Source organism: Spodoptera frugiperda, chromosome 16 (assembly GCF_023101765.2).
Source record: "Spodoptera frugiperda isolate SF20-4 chromosome 16, AGI-APGP_CSIRO_Sfru_2.0, whole genome shotgun sequence".
NCBI lineage: Eukaryota > Metazoa > Arthropoda > Insecta > Lepidoptera > Noctuidae > Spodoptera > Spodoptera frugiperda.
Window position 1 is genome coordinate 7,236,517 of NC_064227.1, and position 27,046 is coordinate 7,263,562.

At 38.3% G+C, this 27,046-nt stretch overlaps 1 protein-coding gene across 1 annotated transcript; it reads left to right on the forward strand.

Moving 5' to 3' along the window:
* Positions 1-222: 222 nt before the first annotated feature.
* On the forward strand, positions 223-26,629 carry LOC118280768 (uncharacterized). The gene is made up of 21 exons (XM_050699536.1): positions 223-383; positions 651-2,523; positions 2,615-2,828; positions 3,033-3,996; positions 4,142-5,002; positions 5,093-5,273; positions 5,435-5,918; positions 10,610-10,643; positions 11,241-13,104; positions 13,276-13,489; positions 13,575-14,532; positions 14,708-15,568; positions 15,641-15,818; positions 16,275-16,788; positions 19,999-20,275; positions 21,323-23,186; positions 23,304-23,517; positions 23,618-24,560; positions 24,655-25,515; positions 25,603-25,780; positions 25,912-26,629. The coding sequence occupies exons 1-21, from the start codon at positions 353-355 to the stop codon at positions 26,408-26,410; spliced, it is 14,067 nt and encodes a 4,688-aa protein (XP_050555493.1). The 5' UTR covers positions 223-352; the 3' UTR covers positions 26,411-26,629.
* The last annotated feature ends 417 nt before the right edge of the window (positions 26,630-27,046 follow it).

The following is a 27,046-nucleotide window of genomic DNA, read 5'->3' on the forward strand; positions in this document are numbered from 1 at the left end:
GTCGTAATGTGCACCTCTGCCTACCCCTTCGGGGATAAAAAGGCGTGACGTTGTGTGTGTGTGTGTGTGTAATTGATAACATTTTTTTCCATTTATTATTTTTAAGAGGTTTTCGCTCATAATGGACACGTCAATGTATAACTTAAATACTCAAATTTTGGATAGGTACGAGTAAAATAGATAGTTTACTTTTTGATTTTTTGGGTGTTATCGCGGTTGAGGTTAGGGGTCGCGTGTTGTAGGCCTGTTGTGGTGCTGAGATCTGTATATAAGGCTGCGTATCTAAGCAACCAGCATCAGTAGTGTGCTCTCCGGCTACACTGACCACAAGCACTGCTAAGCAATAGGAACGATGAGGTTGTTGGTGCTCACGGCGTTAGTCGGTAAGTTATTATTGTTTTTTTTTTATATTATCTGCCTTTTTAGTCTTACCAGGTACTAATGGTACCGAGTCTGTTACATTAAAAATCAAAATTTTCATAATTAGTTTGAAATATTTTAGTTTTACTACGTCCTTAATACCAGTGCTAAGACATGCCCAAAGTTACTTATTCTCTAACAGATACGTACTTAATTATTTTAAGTGTGAAACAAAACTACATTTTGCCTTAATAAATCAGTTGGTATATAATTGAAATTATTTGTTACAGCCGCGGTAGCGTCGAGCCCGCTCACCCAGAGCAAAACTTGGCCCTGGCAAGTAGGCAAGGACTATCACTACAATGTGAACACGTTCACATGGACCAAATATGACAACAGCAACAGCAACGGCAACGCTTTCAAGGCTGAGTTCATCATCCGTGTGTTGGCACCTGGCCAACTCATGGCTAAGCTAAACCAGCCTCTGTACGCGCAAATGCAGTCGGAGGAAATCACGTACAACGTGGCTCCCTCCGACCTCAAGTACCAGTCCGTTCAGATCACTGACGAGCCCATCGAAATCTTCGTCGTAGGAGGACGTGTCAAGTCCTTCAAAGTACCTACAGGTCTTTCTGTTGCTCATGAAAACTTGTTCAAGGGTCTGATCAGCGCTCTTCAAGTAGACTTGTCAACTTTTGGCCATGTCCACGACTTCCCCAACAGCTTCGACAAGGACTCCTTCCAAGGTCTGTTCAAGAAGATCGAAACTGACGTGACTGGTGAGTGTGAGACTCTGTACACAGTGTCGCCAGTTTCTGCTGAATGGCGTCGCGAATTGCCAAACTTTGCATCTGAGGAGGATCCCGTTGAAATTGTTAAGAGCAAAAACTATGATTCTTGCAAGAAACGTGCTGCATTCTTCTACGGCGTACCAGAAGGCTCTGTCTGGAATGGCATTGCTTACGACAATGAGGAGAAACAGTTCATTAAGCACACTTCTGAATCTCGCACACTCGCGGGTAAACAAGGCACCATCTACCAATCAGATGTCATAAGCTCTGTCTATGTAAGCCCTCTGTTATTCGGCAAGCAAAAGGCTGAAGTGTACAGTTACGTCAAGGCTTCCCTTTCATCCGTCGAAGAGACAACTGGCGAAGAATGGGAGAAGCCCGAGGAAGTTCGTGAGATCACTTCTCTCTTATTTTCCTTGAATGAATCTATGTTCATTCCTAAATTCACCGACCAGACCATTGCCAATGCCCAAAAACTGCTCCAAGACATGACTCCTCTGCTGCAGAACCCTGACCAACTGTCGAAGGCTGACTTCCTCGCTAAATTCAACATCTTGGTGCGCCTTATTGGCTCCTTGAATGCTGAACAGCTGAACTTGTTGACTAGCAGTGTTGAAATTGCCAAGGACTCGAAGAACATCGCCAAGAACGGCATGTGGATAATTTACCGCGACGCTGTTGCGCAAGCAGGTACTGATGTTGCATTCGCGCAAATCAAATCATGGGTTCTTACAAAGAAGGTACAGGGCGAGGAAGCAGCTCAACTAATCACTGGTATTGGTGCTACTCTCATGCCTAGCAAGAAAGTTATTGCTGAATTCTTTGATTTCGCGACCAAACCCGAAGTCATGGAACTGCAGTATCTGAACACCTCCGCTCTCTTAGCCGCCACTAAATTATCTCGGTACAGTGAAGGTAGCTTGTACGTCGTTGATACCATTATCCCTCGTCTTGCGCGGGAACTGAAACATGCTGTGAAGAATGGAGACTCCAACAAGGCTCAGGTTTACATCAGAGTTCTCGGTAATTTGGTCAACCCAGAGGTTTTGGAGGTATTTGCTCCATACCTGGACGGTACCGTTGCAGTATCCAAGTACCTACGTATCCAGATAGTTGCTAGTCTCAAGGCCTTGGCTAACACTAAGAACGAATATGTTCGTGCCGTGCTTTACAGCATTTTGAGAAATACCGCTGAACCTTACGAAGTGAGAGTGCTCGCTGCTCTGAACATCTTCATGGCTTTCCCTACCGCTGATATGATGCAAGTAATGGCACACATGACAAATGATGATCCTAGCACACAAGTACGTGCTGTTCTCGCTAACGGAATTAACTTCGCCGCTGGATTGAATGACCCCCGTTTTGCAGAGCTGTAAGTTTTCATTCCCGAACTTAGTAAAAGATGCATAATAGTTTGTTGTAGACTGATTTTAAATGTGAATATGTTATTTTGTTATTTTCAGCGCTAAGACTGCCAAGTCTGTTCAAACTCTCGTTTCGAAAGAGAAATTCGGATACCGTATCTCTACTGACAGCATTATTGACAAGTACACTGCTGATGATGACATGACATACTTTAGAGAACTGTCGTACATCGGCAGTGAGGACAACTTCTTCCCCGTATACCACAGGAGCGCACTGAGAACCAGAAGCACTGCTTGGACTGAAGAAAGTCAGGTATAGATTGTATTTCTTGATACCTTTAACTGTCAATATCTACATAATTATATTTATTATCTAAATAGGATCCACGTGTAGTACTGCTAAATTCATAGAAACATTTATAAAAACCTAACACACTATACACAATATATTTTCAACCATATTATGTTATATATCTTTTATTTTGTGATAATACTAACAAAAATATTTATATTTTAGATAACTATGTCCGTTACCGGAGTGCAACAGCTGCTAGAACATATCACACAGATGATTTACAAAGCCGACGATTCTACAGTCGACGTTAAATTCTCAGCTAAGGAAATCGCACGCAAACTTAACATCAAACGTGAACCGCAGGACAAGCTCGAGGGTTCTCTATTCCTTGACATTCTGAACCAGCAGAAACTCATCACTTTCACCGAGGCCGACCTCAATGCCTTCATTGCAAGCGCGGTCAAGAATGTGCAACAAATGCTCAAAGGCGTTGATGTACAATACACCAAGGTATTGAACCAGAAACAAACTTACGTAGTATTCCCTCTGGCTGCTGGTGTACCATTCTTCTTCGAATACGCTGAACCACTAATCATTTCCTTCAATGGCCAAGTGAAAATCAAGGTTGATTCTAGCGCTAAGGAACTAACTGGATCTTTGAACAAAAATCTGAACATCGCCTATGCAAGAAACTTGGCTGGCAGCGTTGGTTTCCTGGACACTCTTGGAGACGTATATGCCACATCTGGAGCTATCAACAAGATTCAATTCCACATCCCCCTGAATTTGAACACTGTTGTAGCACCTGGACAGATCAAATTGAACTTTGTTATGCCTGAAGAAGATGCCACCCTTATCCACATGAGTGTTTGGCCATACACCACTTTGCAAAAGACAGACTCTGTGCTGACTGTTGCTGAGAACCCAACAACTAAGTTCGTTGAACGTGCAGCCAAAACAGTTAACACTGACTTGAAATTAGGTTACCTAACTAGGGTCTTCTTCACTCTGCAAGGATATTCCTACTCATCTGACTTCAAAAACATGAACACTCTTTTCAACGGTGACATTTTGTCAGACGTTGCCGAGTCGCTGTACCTGAAGGACGTTGCTTTGACTCAATTCGACTTCAAATACTTAGCTAAGGAAACCAAAAACAAGGATGTCACCTTCGATTTCTCCTACAGTAAGTTCATTGTGTACTTTTTTGACTTAGTTTTAAATTTAAAGGACTTATTTCCTAGTCATAATACAACTATTTTCATTTTGAATTTCAATTACATTCTATTGTAAAATGGAGCCTACAGTTAATTTTGTTTGTTCCTTTTTAGAAACATTGTTCAACCAAAACGAGAGTGGTGAAATGGGACCAGCTGCTATCTTTGAAGATGTCTCAGCTAACAGCCAAGCTCGCCGTGACGAGATTGTCAAGCGTGCTGCTAAGGGCATCGAATCTGCTGAAGTCCAACTTTACGACTTCAGCGCTGTATTCAATGGTGAAAGCAAAGTAGAGTACGTATTCACTGGTGCTGTCGCCGAGAGCTTTGTGGACGACAAAGCTCAAGCAGCTCTTTTCTTCAATGGATTGAATCAAGTCAACATTATGTACAAGGAAGTGAAACCTAAAATCGCCCCTCTTAACTTTGAAGAAGCTTTGAAGAACAAAATTGAGGTTACCTATGAAGCTGATCTGAAATACGGCACTTCCGATAATGTTCACATCCAAGGTACAGGTGTGCGAAGCGAGAAGTACACAGAACTTTTGTCAAAGGATCCTTTGGCGAAGCAATGCCTGGAAGAATCCAAAGAAGGTAATACTTACCAGAAGGACTGCTACAAGATGATCATGAAGGCACACGCTCCTGACTTCTTCAAATTCAACGTAAACTACAAATACCTTAGCCCTGGTTACCTGGACTTGTCATACAGCACATACGAATTGTTCAAACAAATGAATTCTTGGGAACAGGAAGAGGACCCGATGATGAGAACTGACGATGGTATTTTGGACGTTGAGATGCAGGCAGACTATTACGATAACTTTGTAAACTACAAATTCATTACGAAGGTAGGAACGGTCAGTTTCAACAACGTGAAAGGCTTGGCCTACTACCCGTACTACATGGCTTACTACGCCCCCACTACTAACTGGGAACGTGCATACAACTACTACTACGGCTACCAATACATGCGTGAGTATTTCATCTCCAGTAAAAATAACTATAAATAGTATTGTTAAATAAAATTCCGTTTATAATTATTAATTGTTTTATAATTTTTAGCTTCTTGTGCTGTGGACAGCAGCAAGGTTCAGACCTTCAGTGGCCGCAGCTACGACTACAGTCTGACTGGTTCTTGGCACGTGGTGATGGTTGATGAATCCAACGAATTCAAATCGACTGACTTGGTCATCCTTGCGAGAAGGCCTAGCGAGAATCAAGAGGAGGTCTACGTCTCCTACAAGTAAGTACTTCGCTTTAAAATACAGAAATTCTAATGATCAATTTTCGTATGACTTTGGTGAATTATTTCATTTTTTAAGAAGTAATTTTTACGGTACATACTTACAAGTATTTTAATGAAGACCTTTCTGACCATTTGATCATATTGTTTAATTTCTACAGGACCGAAAGTGGCAAATACGTTGAGCTGGACATCAAGCCTACGAAGTTTGAAGTTAAGACCAACGCCAAGGATGTTTCTGATGGCAAACTGACCATCTACTGGGATGAGGAGAAGGAGGTTCCTCTGCTGCAATACTACACCCTCACTGACGGAGTTACGGTGTTCAATATTAACAATGGAGCCATTCGTCTTGTGTACGACAGCCAGAGGCTGGTCGTTTTTACCGACAAGCACCGCAAGACCACCAGGGGTATCTGCGGACAGAGCTCAACTCAAACCCGTGACGACTACATGACTCCTTACGGTCTAGTAGACCTCCCTGAATACTACGGAGCCTCCTTCTCATTGGAAGGTGAAGGCAGCGACCCTAAGACCGTGGAGCTGAAGGAGGAAGCCAAACTGAAGGCGTACCAGCCTGTCACCAAGTACACCAATGTTCTTCGTTCTGATGATGAGTGGAGCAAGGCTAAGAACGAGTCTTATTAAGTTATTCAACTTGCGAGTATTCCAATAACTGACGAAAATACGACATTAATTTATTAAACGGACTTCGATTTGTTTGTAAATACAGTACTTATGTATCAAATATTTATTTCATGTTCCTTGGAAAATGGCAGTGTAAATAATGTTAGGTATTTCTTATTGTATAACGATTTTCATAGAAGTAATGCAACGTAAGATGTGCTTAAATGTTTACTGAGAATTATTTATTGAAACAACAGTACCTAAATAAAATAATGATGAATTAATCTCTGCAATTTTATTGTAACTTCCTTCGTCAGCGACTATCTTCCCTTTTCCCAAGTTACTTAGTTCGGATTACAAAAACAAGCTTTAAGATTTCTTACCCAAATTAAACTAGCATATTCAATTTTATTATTTTACTTCTGTGGCACCCAAGTCAGCTCAAACCCTGTCTCTATAACAAATTTCATCAAAATCCGTTCAGTAGTTTTAGCGTCATTGACGGACAGACATACAAATATCCAAACAAAGGAACTTTCACATATTAAAGTGATACACTATATCACCCTAATATTATGAATTAAATTCAATTATGCTGCATATCGAAAATGTTAAAATTATTTTTAGTTAAATTGTTGTAATGAGTTTTAATTATACATAATAATACTTATAATATACTTAAACCTACTAAGAGTTCACATTAAAAAAACATACAATAGTTATAATTACATTTTATTTCTTGAAATAGTAAAGTCAATATGTTTCTAACATATAAAATTACATCAATAAAATATTTACTTAGTTGTAAAATTCTTAAACACTTATACACTAGTTATAATTAATAATATATAAAAAAATTAATAAGTACTTACAATCTGTACGAAACTGAGGTTTCGTAACTGGTTATTAAAACATATTTTTATCCTTATAAATAACTGGTTTCCATAACGGTTTTTTACCTTATATATTATACTTATAGAATTCCTTTGTAGTACCTTTATATACAATATTTCTGTACAAAATGTAATGCGAATATCACTTCATTTCCATAGATTTTTGTTTAGTTTTCTTATTCACGTATTTTCGCCACAAATCTCTATTACTTTTCACAATAGGCAGATACAAATTCAAAGCGATCATATTCATATATTCCACACTATCTCCTAAAATATCAATTATAACATAACCTAATTGTAACAACTGAAGAAAACCAGTAAACAATATTATTGTATTACTCAATACAAATATTAACGTAGATATGTAAAGCCGTCGCCATTTTTGATTTGAAGGCACTCCCGTATTGTTCTTACGAAATAAACTCATTAAAACTAACACATAGATAACTAAATTTATCATCAATGGCAACAACATCATCAACATAGCTACTATAAAATTCTTATATGTTATTTTATCCCTTGAATTTACTACAAATTGAATAAGAAATACTACATAGTATACAACGACTGATACCAAAGGCGTTGCCCACGCAAATAAACTGCTTTTCAAAAACCGTTTACTCACGTTTTGATTGAAAATTTTGACGAAATCCGAATAAAATATATAACATAGCACTAGTAACCAGTAATTGTTCGTTAAAACACTATATAAAAATGCGCATATCGGTAGTAGCTTTATTGGTAAATACGTTTTTTTATCCATGATCATCACATAACTCATTATTGTTAGTACATATCTTAGCACATTCGCGGCTATCGCACTGATAATGACATAGTTTCTGAAGTGCCTGAATTTCTTGATGAGGCACCATGATATCACTCCGTAGATGAATACTATAAGAGTAAGTGCAAACACACAATAGTTTATTATCTTGAGGACTGGTAGGAAATCATTAGGATATTGATTCATAGCAGTGTGATTCGAATTTATCATTCCATGTTCGCTGATGTTATTTTCACTGTGTAACGTGAGATTTGCCATGTTAAAGGTGCGTGCGGCTCACTTCGCGGTCCGATTAGTTATGTTTAATATTACTGCTGACGCATGAATACCTTGATGATCAACAGATTAGTAGCATAAAGTTAGTTAAGTGTGGGAGAGCCATGCTTCGGCACGAATGAGCCGACTCGACCAGAGTGATACCACGGCCTCACAGAAAACTGCCGTGAAACAACGCTTGCGTTGTGTGTCGTTTTGTGAGTGAGGTTACTGGAGGCCCAATCCCCGATTCCCCAACAACCCTTCAATTCTTATTCTTCAAGTCCGGAAACGCACTTATAACGCCTCTGGTGTTTCGGGTGTTCATGGGCGGCGGTGATTGCTTAGCATTAGGTGATCCGTCTGCTCGTTTACAGGTTTATACCATAAAAATGCACATTACTATCGTGAGACATACTAAATTAACTAAAAATCACGTAAATTAATGGAGAAATGCTTTACTAGTTTCGAGTCACAGAGGGACTCTTCATCATGAGCGTGCACAGACGCTGAGACATCGCGCAGCCTACTGGAGCGTTGTGCAGTCAAAACTATTAGACTGCACGGTTGGCGCGGTGGCTGGGCAACTGGCTGCCGTGTAACGGGTAGCGGGTTCGATTCCCGTACGGAGCAACTCTTTGTGTGATCCACAAATTGTTGTTTCGGGTCTGGGTGTCATGTGCATGTGAAATTATATGTTTGTAAACGCACCCACGACACAGGAGAAAATCCTAATGTGGGGCAACGTTTTTTAAAAGAAAAAGAAAAATACAAAGAGCTTTTCTCCATTAATTTACGTGCTGTGACTTTTAGTTAATCACATTACCTTTTTACTTAGTGTTCACGGGTCATATACGGTGTTCGCAAACATAAACAAACATCATACATAGGTACATAATTATGTAAATAAGCATATGATATAAACATATAAAATAAACAGTATCTTACGCTATACTCATAATTATTAAGTAACATATAATGTTATCTGTTGCCTGGCCACTGGTAGATATTATTTAAAATATCATATCACTAAGTTTATGTTTGTTTTTTTTGAAAGTCGGATAGATTAATATTCTTATTGTATTTGTTCATTATTCTAGAGAAGGTTATTACTAGATATGTGCCGTGGATTTGCTTTTGTTCCGGAGCTGCGGACTACGTAGCGGGTTTACCGGGGCTCCGGCTTGAAAAGCAGGAGTAGAAACGGAGTGGATTATGGCATACATAAATGGCGCTGACACGGCACGGCTACGGCACACCATTTTTTGCTTTGGAAATACGTAATACAAAAATGCTGTAAGCGTGCTGTCAGCGCGCGGTCCATGTGCTTACAGCCTTTTTGTATTGACGTTATTAAATATATCATACAGAAGAATTAATGTTCTAAATTATAAATTTATTGCTAGGTATAGAGCAGTTCAAGTGGGATATGTCCTTTACTTGACTGCATGAAGCAGTGGTTGAGCCACTGGCTGCTGCGAATCGATTCCCACTCGGAACGACTCTATGTGTAATCCACAAATGATTGTGTCATGTCTAGGCGTGACGTGTGAGTTACAAAAATGTAGTGTAGGCAGGACACAGATTAATAAATGAAAAAAAGTATGCATTTTAATCTAAAAGATCTATTATTAGACTTTTTCTTCCGGGGCTCCGGCTCGACAAGCAGTAGTAGGAACACGGTGGTTTTTAGTAAGAATGTGACACTTCTTCTTGCCTCGCCCAGGGCGGGAGAAGTAATTGGATGATTTTCCTCTTTAAAAAAAAAAAAACAATTTTTCTTAACTATTGTAGATACTAATGACGTACAAACTGTACGTGCAAACATTTATTTATCATTCACTGATATATTACCTACTGTTTTATCTCTTACAAGTGGCGAATGATCCCGAAAGTGTCATTTGGTGATAGGAACAACACCTACAAGTCATTTATTACTAAATATAAACAAAGACAGTTTTGTGTGTAATAAGGTCATATGCACTTACTCTATCGAAGTATTCTATTCTATCTAAATATTTTCTAGTATAGCTCTATGGAATAGCGTTAACAGTTTTTTTTTGAGAGGGGAAAATCTTCCAATGCCTTCTCCCGCCTTGGGCGAGGCGAATGGGAGTGAAGACACTTACTGACTAAAAACCACCCCGTTCCTACTCCTGCTTTTCGAGCCGAAGCCCCGGTAAACCCGCTAGGTAGTCCGCAGCTCCGGAAGCTCTAAGAGTGGTTATGAAAAACATTTTTGCGGGTTATTGAATGAAATGAAAAAAAGTGGACTTAGATTATTAGGTATATCAAACATGGTTTGTCAATTAATGATTACCATATTAACGGTATTACCTCTTTTTTGACTGAGGGAAATATTAAAAGGCACCTAGCTTTTTTGGGAAAAGACTAGGGAGTGTGAGATTATTACCTCACTAAAACTCCGGTGGCCACCATCTGCATCTGAAAGAGGCACCGGGTCCTCTGTGTAGACCTCGGAGCCCTCATGGTGCAATGCCTATTATACACGATACCTAGGTACCTAAGTATTAAGTGAAATTTTTATCGAGAATCCATGAGTGTATTATTTCGTGAAAGAACAATAAATATTAATACTTACCTACCAATTTCGATATAGTTTTATTAAAGTTTTTTATCGTTCCTGTAGGATTAAAGGTCGCCTTACGAGCGATAGATTAAAACAAGTATAAAAACCTAGGCAATGCAGTTTCGGTGTTCAGAATTGCGTGATACGAGACAATTCTGACCACGACACATTGTAATAACTTGGGACTATGAAGTTGTTAGTGTTGACGGCGATTTTCGGTATGTTTCTTGTTTTTTGTCCTATATTATAATTATAAGTTATCCTGTTTTTTTGGAGCTTCATTCTGTGTGAAGGAAATGAGGTGTATTTGGGCTACATTTGTATTACATTTTTCAAATCATTTTAATGCATCCATAGTATACAATTTTAATACAGTAATATGTCTAAAATATATGTTTTGTGGTTCAAAATAAATTAGCATCATCATCATCATCATCATCTGTTTGTGATCTTGTACTGCTGTTTATAGGCCGCTCCAATAACTTGCGTCTGCGCTCGATTAATTACAAGTACTTTAATAAAAAATATATTTCATAAACTATTAAGTAATTTAGATCACTTATTAAATTATAATCAGTGATTGAAACAAGCACCAGAATGAACCATAAATTATTACTTATATAAATTGTTCTCGGTAGTTATACATTGTATACTTGCAACCAATAACTAACTGCCGCACTCAGAGACATTTAATGATTACTTAAGCTATTCCTTAGTAACGATTTTGTATCGAAAACGATTGCTAAGAACTGGGTTAAGTAACCATTAAATGACTCTGAGTGCGGCAGTAAAACAATAATAAAATCTTGTTCCAGCCGCCGTCACTTGCAGTCCAGTTAGTGAGAGCAATACATGGCCTTGGCAAGTAGGCAAAGAATACTCCTACAATGTAGAATCTTATACTTGGACCAATTATGAGAAAAGCGACAGCTATGGCAATTCCTTCAAAACTCTATTTATGGTTCGTGTGCTGTCACCTGGCCGCTTGCTCGCTAAGCTAGAGAGCCCAATGTTCGCACAGTTCCACGACCAGGTCACCAGGGAAGAATGGCCAACTGGATTAGATTACAATCCTGTTGAGAAATTTGAACACCCATTTGAAATCTTCGTCCAAGGAGGACGTGTCGTTTCTTTGAAACTTCCAGAATCACTCTCTGTACCCAATGAGAACTTGTTGAAAGGTCTGATTGGCGCTTTACAAGCAGATCTATCAACCTATAATCATGTTGATGATTTCCCGAACAGCTATGATAAAGAAAGCTTCCAAGGTTTATTCAAAAAGATGGAAAGTGACGTCACTGGTGATTGTGAGACACTTTACTCAGTAGCGCCGGTTTCTGCTGATTGGCATCGCGAATTACCAGACTTTGCTGAAGATCCTATAGAAATAACTAAAAGCAAAAATTACGATTCTTGTGCAAAGTTTGTTGACTTCAATTTTGGTGTCCCTGAAGGTGCAGTATGGAAGGGATTGGCTATTGACAACGAAGAAAAACAGTTTATTAAGCACACAACTGAGACACGTTTGCTCGTTGGCAAGCATGGCACAATTTACAAATCTGAGAGCTTTGACTCTGCTGTAGCAAATCCACTTTTATTTGGTAAACAAAAGGCGCAAGTTCACAGTTACATCAGCTTTAATCTTTTATCAATTCAACCAGAAAGTTCCAAGGAATGGGTTAAATCTGAAGAGTATCGAACAGTTGACTCTTTAATCTTTAGGTATGACCCTAAAACTATAATAAAGGCAAGTGAAAAATATATCGCTGATGCACAGAAATTACTTCAAGAAATGACTCCTTTACTGCAAGACCCAAGCGTTCTACCCAAGTCCGATTTCCTTTCAAAGTACAAGAACCTTATTCGCTTGATTATGTTTATGAGTCCTGAGCAACTTGCTCAATTGAACAATAGCATTGAAGTTGCAAAGTCATCGAAAAACGTGGCTAAAAATAACATGTGGATAATATACCGTGATGCTGTTGTCCAAGCAGGCACTTATACAGCTTTTCAAGAAATTAAGAACTGGATCCAGTCAGAAAAGGTTAAAGGTGATGAGGCCGCGGATGTTATAAGTTCTATGGCCAGTGTACTTCGTGTTCGCACCAAGAAAGTTATGAGCGAATTCTACGATTTAGTCATGAGTCCAGAGGTTCAGAAGCAAGAGTACTTTAACACAACCGCACTCTTGGCTGTGTCAAAGTTCATCGCATCGAATGAAGACGACTCATTCCTAAAGGAGAAAGTTATTCCACGACTATCCGAAGAACTGAAAAAAGCTATCGAAATTGATGACAAAAACAAAGCTCAGGTTTACGTGAGGGTTCTTGGTAACTTAGCTCATCCGGAAATTTTAAAAGTTTTCGCTCCTTATCTGGATGGTCATGTGCCAGTTACAAAATACTTACGCATTCAAATGGTTATCAGCCTTAAGTCTTTGGCCAATACTAAGGACATACATGTACGTGCTGCACTATTCAGCCTTTTGAAGAATACTGCTGAGCCTTACGAAATCAGAGTTGCTGCTGCTCTGAATATTTTCCTAGCCTTCCCAAGTCATGAAATGATGCAAATAATGGCGCACATGTCTGGTACTGACCCAAGCACACAAGTTCGTGCAGTACTGACAAACGGCATTACTTTTGCCGCTGGTCTTAAAGATCCACGATTCACGAAACTGTAAGTATTATCTTTCGTAAAAATATATCACTGTTTAATAATAAAATAGAATACTTATGTACTATCACATATATTATGTGATAATGACTTGATTACATGATTCTATCGATTTTAATAACAATCTACAATATTGAGAACAATTACTTATACCTAAAATATTTTTGTTTTCAGCGCTAAAACTGCAAAATCGGTCCTGTACTTGTTACCTAAAGAAAAGTTTGGCTATCGTTACTCAACTGAGAGCTTGGTCGACGAATATACGAGTGATGATGTAGCAGCGCACTTTAGAGAACTTTCGTATATTGGAAGTGAGAATCATATTCTTCCAGTGTACCAAAGGGGAGGTCTGAGATTTGGAAGCACTGGGTGGACCGAAGAAGAATGGGTAAACATAATATTTTTTAGGCTTTATGTGTTTAAAGTAAAACTTAGTACCTTGTCTAATATTAATATAATTTCTCTTATTACAGTTCACATACTCTGTATCGGATATGAAGCATTTGATGAACTATCTGAATGGAATGTTCGTTCAATTACCCGAAAAAAGTTATGGAGACGTTAAATTCTCAAGTAAAAAGATAGCTGACTTACTAAACATCAAGCCTAAGCATCGTTGTTATCTCGAGGGCTCCTTCTTCCTAAACAACTGGAACCAGCAAACGCTGTTAACTTTCACCCAAGATGACCTTGACTCTCTTCTCAAAGATTTTGTAAAAGAGACAGAAAAGCAACCAAATGAAATTAATTATACCAACCTCTTAAGGCAGAAACAGGTCTTTGTCACTTTCCCTCTATCTACAGGCATGCTTTTTGTATATGACTACAGCGAGCCAACTGTTGTGAAGATGCAAAGTCAATTGAAAGGCAACGTCGAAAAAGATTTTTCGATAAATTCTAATTTTGACTTGAAATTATTATATGCTAGAAATTTGGATGGTAGCATTGGATTCTTTGATGCGTTTAGCAACTTGTACGTGAGCTCAGGTGTTATCAACAAATTCCAATTTTACATTCCATTAAAAATGAGTGCAACATTGCAATTGGGAAAATCTAAATTGAGCCTTAAATTCGAAATGCCTGAACAAAATGTCAATTTGATGCACATGAGTGTATGGCCTTATATTTCACGTTACGACCTTTATTCACCGGTGACCGCCTTGCAATGCCCATCAACTAAGTTTATCGAGCGCTCGAAAAAAGTTGTTTCTGCTCCTTTTAAATTCGGTGAGATCACTGGCACCGTCTATGAATTGAGCGGATTCTCTTATTCTAATGACTACAAAAAGCCACTCAGTTTGTTCAAGGATGATTTCCTTACAAATGTACGCAACTTGCTGTACCAGAAGGACGTTGCCTATACTTCATTTGACTTGAAATATCTTGCCAAAGAATCACAAAACAATGCAGTGGTGTACAACATATTAACTGGTAAGTTATTAATTAACAATTTTGTAATTATTTACGTTATTATGAAACTAATAATCTGTTTTATATGCTCTTATTTTTATGTAGAAAATTATTTATTTCGTAGCAAACAACTTAATACTTTACAAATACCGACTAAATGACTAAATAGATCTAACCTCATTTATATCGTTCATAGGTATAGGGCACAGTGAGGGAGGTACGAGTGAAGAAATAGAACCAGCAAAGACCATGGTAAATGTCACATTACCCGGCCGTTATGAGGAGATAGTTAAGCGAGCTTCTGCGGGCATAGAATCTGCAACCAAAATTCAAATCCTTGACATTAGTGTTGAGTTTGAAGGAAAAAAGAAACAAGAATTTGTGTTGACAAGTGCTGTTGCTTATGGTTCGGCTGAAAGCAAGGTTCAGGCTGCTTGGTTTATAAATGCTGGTGAACAAATTAATGCTGTCTACAGAGTGATTGCACCTCAAATAAATCCATTGAACTTTGAGGAGGCTCTCAAGAATAAATTCAAAATTAAATACGAAGGTGACTTTAAAATTGGCAAATACGACAATATTCACTTCAAAGGTTTTGAGGAACGCAGTAAGAAATACACTGAACAATTACGAAACGACCCGTTAGGAAAACAGTGTTTAGAAGAAACTAAAAGAGACAATATCTACCTGAAAGATTGTCACAAAATGATCATAAAAGCTCACGCTCCTGACTATGCCAAAGGAACGTTTACTTATAAGCAACTGCCAACTGAATGGAACAAGTGGTTTGTTTCTGTTTATGAATATTTAAAAGACTTGTACAATTGGGATGAGCAAGTAGACAAGTTTAGGACCGTCAACGACAATACATTGGAAATTGTTTCTGAAGCTTTCTTCTACGACCACTACATCAATTATGAATTTTCCACCAAGAACGGAGTGGTAAAATTGAACAACGTGGAGATTTTGCCGTATTACCAGTACTTCACGGCTAACTACGCGCCTATTTCTCCCTGGGAACGTTCCAGAAACTGGTTTACTGATTACCAACACTTTCGTAAGTATAAACACATATATTTAGATTTTTTTGTTGGTTTAAGCAATGTTTTAACACTTTCTAATATTTTAGCCTTCTGTTCTGTGGATGACAACAAAATCAAGACGTTTAGCGGTCGCGAATATGACTACAGCGTGACTAATGCTTGGCACGTGGTTATGGTCGATAAGGCCAGGGAATTTGATAATGACATAGTAATTCTCATGAGAAGAGAAAAAGCAAATCAAGCAGTGGTTTATGTTTCGTACAGGTAAACAATAATTTTAATTTTCTAGCAGATACAGTTTTCTTATAACAGATAAGTTGTCATATGAACTTTGATTTGTGATTAAAATTGATATTTGAAACTTGATATTGTCTGAATAATTATGCTAAAGGTTCAGGTTCGAAGCCAAGCCAAACTTAATTAAGAGAAGACAGGAAAACAAAAACAGTTTTTCAGAACGAAGTAACGTCACGCCTTTGATCCCCGAAGGGGTAAGCGAAGGTGCACATTACGGCACTTAATGCCGCTATACAATGTACACCTATTTTTCACCATTTGTGTTATAAGTCCCTTGTAATAGGGGGTGAGCCTATTGCCATAAACTACTACTAACGCCGTTTTCCAGAACGAATTTCTTTGTAACGAATGAAATACATATAAATAACTTCGCTACATAATTAATGTTATCCTAGTATTTTAAACCGCTTTATTTCCATTCAGGACTGCACACGGTCAAACTGTGGAGATTGAAATCACACCGAAAACAATTGAAGTTACAACGAATGCAACACGTACTACTTCGGCCGGAATCACCACCTATTTCAATTTGCAAATGAACGCTCCTATATTGGAGTACTATACCATTGCCCATGACACTGAATTCTTTAGCCTTAACAATGGGCAAGTTCGTTTCATGTACGACAACCATCGCCTTGTTATTTTCACTGATGACCACCGCAGTTCCACTTGGGGCTTATGTGGAATGAGCACATCCCAAATCAGTGATGACTATATCACTCCTTTTGGTGTGGTCTACGTCCCTGGTTACTACGGAGCAGCTTTTGCTCTGGATGAAGAATGCAGTGACCCTTCAACCCTGGAACTGAAGAATAAAGCCAAACTGAAGGCGTACCAGCCGACAACTAAGTACACCAACATTCTTTGGTCTGATGATGAGTGGAGTAAGATCAAGAATGAATCTGTTAAAGGAGCGAAATCTTTTAGACAAAAGTTTTGAGTAATGATATTTTTAGTTAACCATTGTTAGTTATTAATAAACTGAATATTTCAACTGTAACTACACAATGTAATTCTGATTTACATATGACATAATTTGTTTATTTTATTAGAATATTGATATCATATTACGTGCAATTCTGCCGACATAATACTAATATCAGTATAATGTTGCCAGAATTTCATTATTTGTAAAACGGATTATGTGACGACGTATAGAAAAAAAATTAATCACTAAACTATGCTTATTGAATGATTATTATTTATGAGCTATCGATATGCCTATGTACTCCGTGTTTGTACCTAATAAACGAAAAATATTTATATAGTTAACTAAAATTTATTTTGGTTAACCAACATTTTATTTATTTATTGTATATACATTACTGAATAAATGCCTAAAGAAATATAAACAAGTGTAACAATTAATTATATACCTGATGTTAGAAAAAAAGCCGGAATATCAAAATAATAAAAAAAAACAACAAGTAATAGAGAAAACATATTTAATCACTCCATTGGTATACAACATAAACAGAAAAAAGTATTAGGATGTTAATATGATTTAATTAGGTATAACATAAGACATAGTTTCCCAAGTAGTAAGCAGTTACAAAGAAATGATTGTTGAGTATGAGGTATAAAATCAGGTGGGTCTTTGGCCACTTTTATATGTTTTTGGTATCAATTCTTTCCCGGAGGCGCCAATGTCAAAGCTTTATCACCAATCAACCATACGCTGTGCATAGTAAACACGGTAAAACAGCTTAAGCCTTCTTTACCGTTTATACTTTATTATTAACTAGCGACCCGCTCCAGCTTCGCAAGGGTTTTTTTTGAGGGGAAAATCATCCAATGACTTCTCCCGCCTTGGGCGAGGCGTGAGGGACTGTCAGACTTTTACTGACTGAAAATCACCCCGTTCCTTCTCCTGGTTTTCGAGCCGGAGCCTCGGTAAACCCGCTAGGTTGTCCACAGCGCCGGATCGCAATGGTGATATCTGATGCATGTATTATAAACGTTTCTATTGAATTAGGTACTCTATCTAAGTATTAAAAAAGCGCATCAAAATCCGTTGCGTAGTTTTAAAGATTTAAGCATACAAATGGACATAGGGACAGAGAAAGCGACTTTATTTTATGCTATGTAGTGATTGTATTATTATAATAATGTATTTTGCCAGAAAAGCAAATCGAGAATTCGTGGTCGATAGTCGCACTTACAATAATAATACACACGAGACAGTCGTGTGTTTAGAAAAGATAAAATACATTTAGTTTCGGTAATATAACAACTATATACAATAACAAAAAAGTGTAAAGATAAGCCAAACTTACTTTGATTTCAGCAGTACTTGGCACGACATACACAACGTCACGCCTTTTTATCCCCGAAGGGGTAGGCAGAGATGCACATTACGGCATGTAATGCTGGTATACAATGTATACCCACTTTTCACAATTTATGTTATAAGTCCCATGTAATAGGAGGTTAGCCTATTGCCATATACCTACAGGGCAATTCAAAAAGCCGTGTGCCGCGTGTACTATGATATACTACTGAAAAAATGAAAAAACTCCAACAACACTTTGCCCGACCCAGGAATCGAACCCGAGACCCCTTGCCCGGCAGTCGTACTACTTATTAGGTATATATATAACTAGCTTTTACCCGCGGCTTCGCTCGCGTTAAGAAGTATTATTATTAATTAGCGTAAACATTATTTTGTTCGTTCCATTACGTACTGATAGGTTCAAACTAATACATTTTACATCCTTCATCATCCCTTATTTTATCACCCGTGGGGGTTGAATGGGGGTTGAATTAATCAAAATCGTATTTAAGCGAACGTCATCATAAAATTCTGATTCGTCATCAGGACTTCTTCATAAAATCTAAGAAGTTGTATACAAACTTTCATCCCCCATTCAGGGGAAAAATAGGTCCCCTTAGGGATGGAATTTATCAAAATCCTTTCTTAAGGGTTGCCCACGCCATAGTAGCTTTATGCACGCAAAGTCTCAGCCCGATGGGTTTAAAATTGACAAAGTTTCATACAAAATTTCATCCCCTATTTTATCCTCTTGGGGGTAGAATTGATCAAAATCCTTTCTTAGCGGATGCCTACGTCATAACATCTACCTGCATGCCAAATTTCAGCCCGATCCGTCCAGTGGTTTCAGCTGTGCGTTGATAGATCACTATGTCAGTCAGTCAGTCAGTCACCTTTGAGTTTTATATATTTAGATTTTAAGGGCTAATGCTTAAGTATGGGAGAGCCATGCTTCGGCAAAAATAGGCCACGGAGTAATACCACGGCCTCACAGATAGCCGACGTGTGCCTTGTGTTTTGTTGTGTGAGTGAGGTTACCGGAGACCCAATGCCCGAAGCCCCATTTCCAATCATCCCCATCCCTGATTCCCCATCAACCTTTAAATTCCTAACCCCCAAAAGATCGGCAATGCCCTTTTTTTTTGATGGGACAAGCCGGCCACAACCTCCCACACCGTTGCAACTCCTGTAAGTCAGGGTCTACAGTAAATACAACCATGAAAACACCGGAACACTGAAGTCCGGCGCGTCTCAGGGACGTGAATGACTGTCTTGTGTTTCACTTCTAGTGTTTCGGGTGTCCATGGGTGGCGACGATTGTTTATCATCAGGTGATCCGTCTGTTCGTTTAGCGGCTTATTCCATACAAAAAAATACCGGCTGTATCTTGGGATACGATTTTTTAAAACAAAAATTTTGATAAGAAAATGCTTACTTATGTTTATCAGTAATTTAGTAACAAAAATATTTTGTTTCTAGATGATTATGCCTACTTTTCGAGATCATTCTTTTACTAATTGGATGGATATTTTGGAATTGTTTTGACCTTCAAACTTACTAGAAAAGAGAGTTAGATTTCAGCCATGATCGTCCTACTGCTGGGCAAAGGCCTCCCTACCCTCTTTCCACTTCTCTCTGTTTAAAGCTTTTGAGAGAGGAGAGTAGGTATTTTTTTAAACTCTCTGGCAGGATCCACCATTGCCCTCGATTCCATAAAAAAATTGGCCTATGGGTGACCCTGTATAAATAAATATGATTTTTACAAAATTTGCTTTTTAATACATTTCTAACGATTTTTAATTAAATGCCAGCGACAATATTCAACTTGACACCTCTAAGTGATCCCAGGTCAACGCTCAAAATCTTTACAAATAAACGGACAGCCAGAGAATCAAAAAAGTAAATCCATTCAAGGTTTGTTTTTCACAAAAATTAATAAACTTGTTAAAAATAATAATTTTGGATTCGATAGCACGTTATCACAATTTTGGCGAGGTTAGGGGTCTTCTAACTTACCTAACAGGGAATGATAACTGGTATAAAACCAGGCACACAGGTCTCGTGGATCAGAAGTGTGCTCGACTGTGCTACACTGAACACGACCAGAGAAACTCTTGGACTATGAAACTTCTAGTGTTGACGGCGATCGTCGGTAAGTTTTATTTTTAATTTATATTTAGATATTTATGAATATAATAGTTATATGTATAGAATAGAATCAGGCGTTACCATGCTAAATTTCAGAATATTATAACTTATAATTTTCAGAGGTTACTATTTAAATGAATAAATAATATTAGAAAAATGTATCAAAATATCAGACGGCTACTTAGAATGTTTCTGTCAGATTTATGTGTTTTTAAATTAATGGTTAAGTTCTTGAAAGTAGGCTCGTTCTAACATATCTATAACCAAGAAATAAAAAAACGAATATCCTTTTTATAACTGAGAATTTTAACAAGATGTAGTTTTTTATTCTTTTTTGAATTGAATATTTGTAATTTTCAGGTTTAATATTTTTCGCGTATTATATTGTTTTTAAACAAAAGTTTTTGTTTAAGTCAATAGAATTAGTGAATTATAATTTAGCGATCTTTATTAGAAAATGTTAATGTGGTATAATAATAAATAATTTGCAAACAGAACATAATTACAATCACAATTACAAGAATAATAGGTACCTAGAAAATATGACAATTTTGCATATATCTATTTTCTCGTTATATATTACTAACTTCTGCCACTTCTTCGCCCGCATTACCGTGGGATGAAATGTATCCTATCACCCAAGTTTTTCAGTAGTTTCAGCGTGATTGACTGACAAACATTCAAAATACAAACAAAAAACTCTCACATTTATATTTCTATTCAATATTTCAGTTTTAATTTTATTATTGGTAATTTAAATATAATTCGTAATAGAAATTGCCTAAAACAGCTGAGCAAATGAGATGGTATCGAATGTTACGAATAGTCCCATTACCTCATACAATAATTATGATAATTAAGATGTGAGCCTATTTAGTTAAAATATTATCGCAACTAAATGTTCCTCTTGAATTACTCTATCGCAAATAATGTGTATCTCTTTCTATGCGAAAACAATACTTACAGTTCGGTACAATCATTAAATAGTAACTACTAATTTATAACACTGAGTAAATTATAAAATTAAAATTATATTTTCCTTTTGTTTCAGCCGTCGTCGCTTCGAATCCATTAACTGGAAATGCTAAATGGCCCTGGCAAGTAGGAAAAGAATACGTCTATGATGTTAACACTTACACCTGGACCAAGTTCGAGAATAGCAACAGCAATGGCAACGCTTTCAAGTCCCAGTTCGTGATCCGCGTCCTGGCCCCTGGACACCTTCAGGCTAAATTACAAAACCCCACACAAACCCAGATCCAAGGAGTTTTGGATATCAACAAGGTTCCTTCTGACTTGAAATACGAACCAGTTCCGAAAATCGACGAGGTTTTCGAAATTTTCGTTGATGGAGGCCGAGTGCTCTCTCTGAAAGTACCTTCTTCCCTTTCATCGGCCGATGTGAACATACTCAAAGGTCTAATCAGTGCCCTCCAAGTCGATCTGTCTACCTTTGGACATGTGGACAGTTTCCCCAACAACTTCGACAAAAATACCTTCCAAGGTCTCTTCAAGAAATCGGAAGCTGATGTCACAGGCGACTGTGAAACTCTATATTCCATTTCTCCAATTTCTGTGGAAGTACGTCGTAGCTTGCAATCGTTTGCTGAGGACCCCATCGAGATCACTAAGAGCAAGAACTACGACTCTTGCAAAAAACGTGTCGGTTTAGGCTTTGGTGTCCCAGAGGGAGCCGTCTGGAATGGACTCGCTTATGAAAACGATGAAAGGCAACTCATCAAGCACACTTCTGAATCACGCATTCATGCTGGTAAACAGGGAACGATCTACAAGTCGGAAACGTTGGACACCGTGTTTGTGAACCCTCTCTTGTTCGGAAAACAAAAGGCTGAAGTCTACAGTTACGTTGGTCTTGTTTTGTCTTCTGTGGAGGCGATTGGGGAAACTGAATGGAAGCAATCTGAAGAGGTCCGTGAAGTTGACTCACTTCTGTCATCTGAAGGCGCTGAGATATTCTTCAAAGTGAGCCCCGAAAACGTTGTCAACGCCCAAAAAGTTCTCCAAGAAATCACTCCGCTGCTGGAAGACCCTAACAATCTGCCCAAGTCAGAATTTTTATCAAAATTCAATGTTCTGGTTCGTTTCATCATGTTTATGAATTCTGAGCAATTAACTCAAATGACTGACGGCATGGAAGTTGCAAGGACTTCGACTAACGTAGCAAAGAACAAAATGTGGGCTATCTATCGTGATGCAGTTGCCCAAGCGGGAACTGTAGCTGCCTTCAAAGAAATCAAATCGTGGATTCTGAGCAAAAAAATTCAGGGCGAAGAAGCTGCTGAAGTTATTGCATCTGTGCCTAGCAGTCTTGATTACTCTGACAAAGAAATCGCAAATGAATTTTTCGAACTAGCTTTTAACCCTGTTGTTGTAGAACAAAGGTACCTTAACACTTCAGCTTTATTAGCCGCTACTAAATTCTTCCGCTCTGGAAAGGAGAACGTCTTTGTGGTTGAAAAGGTTATTCCTCGTTTTGCCTCAGAACTGAAAAAAGCTATCGAAGAAGATAACAGCAGCAAGGCTCAGGTTTATATTAGAACTCTTGGCAACTTAGCTCACCCAGACATCTTGAAAGTCTTCGCTCCTTACTTTGAAGGCAAAATTACCGTTACCAAGTATCTTCGTACACAAATGGTAATTAGCTTGAAGACTTTGGCTAACATGAAGAACGAATATGTTCGCGCCGTACTCTTCAGCATCTTGAGAAACACCGCTGAACCATACGAAGTCAGAGTCGCTGCGGTTCTGAACATCTTTTTGGCTTTCCCCACTTCCGAGATGATGCAAATTATGGCACATATGACTAACGATGACCCAAGCGTTCAAGTGCGTGGTGTAATTGCAACCAGCATTTCTTTTGCGGCTAATCTGAAGGACCCACGTTTTGCTCAGCTGTAAGTAATCTTTAATAATATAAAGTTATCAATATAATGTTATTTGAAATAAAATATTTTCTATTGAAGAAATCTTCAATAATATTGCCATAACTTAATTTATTTTACCTATTTCAGCGCCAAGACCGCTCAAGCTGTGTCGAGTATCGTATCAAAGACCAAATTCGGGTACCGTGCTTCAGCCGACAGTATTATTGATGACTACACTTCCAATGACGACCTTGCCCACTTCAGGGAATTGTCTTTCATCGGCAGTGACGACAGCTCCACACCCAAGTACCACAGGACAGCACTGAGATTAAGAGGCAATGGACTGACTGAAGAAGACTGGGTAATTATTAATTTTACTTTTCAATTTTATAAGATGAAGAATTTTTGTACAAATATTACGAGTATCGTACAGCTTTTAACAATATGGTTTTTGTTTTCAGATGTCATGGTCGGTTTCCGACGTACAAGACCTATTTAACTCTATGCTGGATCTTATGGTTGCTGACCAATATCCAGAGACAGACTTCAAGTTCTCAGCTGAGAAAATCGCCAAAGAACTAAACATTAAACGTGAAAACGAGCCCCTAGAAGGCGCATTCTTCATTGACAATCTAAATCAGCAAAGACTTTTCACTTTCGGTCAAAAAGACCTCCGTAATCTTATCGGTGAATACTTTGGAAAAGTCAGCAAACTATTCTCTGGAGATGTGAACCAATTCACAAAGGTGATCATAGCCAAACAGGTTGTCGTTACCTTCCCTCTGGCTGCTGGTTTCCCATTTGTTTACGTGTACAGCGAACCCACTTTGTTCGATATTGAAAGCGTAGCCTCAAGAGACAATGCTAGTCCATTCACTTTTGATGTCAAATTCACTTATTCAAGGAATTTGGATGGCAGTGTTGGTTTCTTGGACACTTTCAGCGGAGTATACGCCAGCAGTGGTGTCATCAACAAGTTGCAATACTTTGTCCCTGCAAAGGTTACCGTTACCCCAACCCTCTATGTTAATGTTGATCTTAAATTCGAGATTAGCCTACCTGAAAAAGACGCCAACCTTATTCACATGAGTGTGTTCCCTTACACATCTCTGCAAAAAATGCATTCTGCATTGGCTGTGTCTGAAGACCCATCCACCAAAGTCATTATGGGCTCTACTCCAGTTCTGGATACCGACCTAACCATTGGCGAGTCTGCTGGTGTCAGTCTTAACCTGAAAGGACACTCTTACTCCACTGATTTCAAGAAAAACATTTTCGCTTCTGACCTTTTGACGAACGTTCGCAACTTGCTGTACCAGAATGACATTGCTTGTACGCACTTCGATTTGAAATACGTAGCTAAGGACACTAAGAACAAGAAAATTTCAACTACTATGTTGTTTGGTAAGTTTCATAAACGACACTATTGTGTATATTAAAAACGTTCGGTAACGAATCTTAATTTTATCATTTACATTTGTTACAACTTTTATTACAGAAACATTATTCGACTTCAAAGGAGATGATGAATTAAAACCTGCAGGCTACCTCACTGATCTGATTGGCAACAGCGTGAATCGTCGCAAGAAGCTGGCTGGTCAAGCTGCATCTGGAATCGAATATGCTAAAGTCCGAATTGCTGATGTCAGTGTTGTATTTGATGGAGAAAACAAAAAAGAGTTTGTATATACTTCAGCCTTAGCTACCAACCCATTAGACAACAAAGTTCAAGCCATTATCTACACAAGTGGTTGCGTGCCAATCAATGCCGTTATCAAGATTGTTAAGCCTAAAACTGTTCCATTGAACTTTGAGAAGGCTCTTAAGAATGAAATTAAGGTACAATATGAAGTGGACTTCAAGTACGGAAACTCTGACAACATTCTTTTCAAAGGTATTGGTCAACGTAGCAAGGAATACACTGAAAGATTATCCAACGATCCTGTAGGAAAGAAATGCTTGGAAGAGACTAGCAACAAGAACTTCTACCAGAGGGACTGTTACAAAATGATCGTCAAGGCACACGCGCCTGACTACTTTAAGGGTACTGTGACATACAAAGACGTTAACCCTGTACTTCTGAATGCAACCTACAAAATATACAACATTTTCAAACACTTCACAACTTGGGAAGAGGACGAGGACCTATTGAAGGCTACCGAAGATGGTAAAGTGGAAATTGAAGCGCAAGCATTCTACTACGACAACTACATTAACTACAAATTCAACACCAAGTATGGAGAGTTCCGCATGAACAATGTCGAGGGACGTTCCTACTACCCCTATGCCATGGCTCTCTACACGCCCGTTACCCACTGGGAGCGTTCTTACAACTGGTTCACAGGCTACCAATACTTGCGTGAGTGTCAATCGATCACTTAATTTTATTTTAATTGTGCATATAGGCTGTACTATTATTATACTCATCGTTTTATTTTTCTTACAGCTTTCTGTACTGTGGACGACAACAAGATCTGGACGTTCAGCGGCCGCAGCTACGACTACAGACTGACTGGATCGTGGCACGTTGCTATGGTGGACGAATCTGGAGAGAACGGAAACAAACTAGTCATCCTAGTGAAGAGGGCTGGTGATAACGACGAGGAGGTCTACGTTTCTTACAGGTCAGTATATACACCGTGTCTCACGGATTTGCCATGACATTCCGCTTATTTTGTGATGTGTATTAGTCAACGTGAATAAATTATCATCTCAATTTCAAACACTTTTACTAATTTACTCTATTTTATTTCAGCACTAAATCGGGCTACTACGTGGAGATCCAAATTAACTCCAAGACATACGAAGTTACCAGTAACGCTAAGAAGGTCGCCGAAAATGCAGTCACCACATACTTCGACGAAGTATTCAAGGTACCGCTCGTGGAGTACTACTACTCGATGGAAGACAACTACCAAGTCTACAGCTTGAACAATGGAGCCATCCGTTTCATTTACGATGACCACCGTCTAGTTATCTTCTCCGACGACCACCGCAGCACCACCAGGGGTCTCTGTGGACAGAGCACTTCCCAACCCAGCGACGACTTCATGACTCCATACGGTCTGGTAGACCTCCCTGAGCTTTACGGAGCCTCCTTCTCATTGGAAGGTGAAGGCAGCGACCCTAAGACCGTGGAGCTGAAGAAGCAAGCCAAACTGAAGGCATACCAGCCCGTCACTGAGTACACCAACATTCTCCGTTCCGATGATGAGTGGAGCAAGATCAAAAACGAATCCATTAAGGAATTGTAAATACTTTACAGAAACAACGGACCTAAGCATGTCATACGGACAACGATGGACCTACTTTAAAGGTTTTGTGATATAGTTTAAATGAATGATCAACTTTTAGCTCAAAACTAGTGTAATGAACCCACAGGAACTGATTGTATATAATGTATATTTATACATGTATTCGTAATTAATTTATTGTTAAAAAACTTCCTGAATTATAGAAAACATGCAATTTTATATTCTGCTTTTATTTATTTTTATGGACATGATTGTACTTGAGCGAGAAATCATGAGATCATTAGATCAGCTGATAAAATTTAATTAGGTACTTGTGCTCATAATCCAAATAGACAGCTGCACTGAATAAAGCAAAAATTTTAATTTGAATAGAACATGAACATGAACTGATTTTCCTATGAGATGATGACTCTAATAAAATACGATGGGGTCAAAACTGTTTAAAAATCTTAACGAAATCGTTTAAATAAGACTTAAACAATAATTTTCTGCCTAGTGGGTGACTAGGGCCAATTCAAAAATCCCTTCGGAAGCGAGGTATCACCCTAAAGAGTATAAAAACGAATCCAATGTTAACTAATAATTTTTATCACAAGTATTGAGAGCACTCTGATACATTAAAATTCAGAATGAATG

Excerpts from the sequence above, each read along its gene's own strand:
- LOC118280768 (XM_050699536.1), top strand. The coding sequence starts at position 353 with ATGAGGTTGTTGGTGCTCACGGCGTTAGTCG. Across the intron at positions 13,105-13,275 it reads GATCCACGATTCACGAAACT|CGCTAAAACTGCAAAATCGG; the intron begins GTAAGTATTATC and ends TTTTGTTTTCAG. Across the intron at positions 23,518-23,617 it reads GACTGACTGAAGAAGACTGG|ATGTCATGGTCGGTTTCCGA; the intron begins GTAATTATTAAT and ends TTTTGTTTTCAG.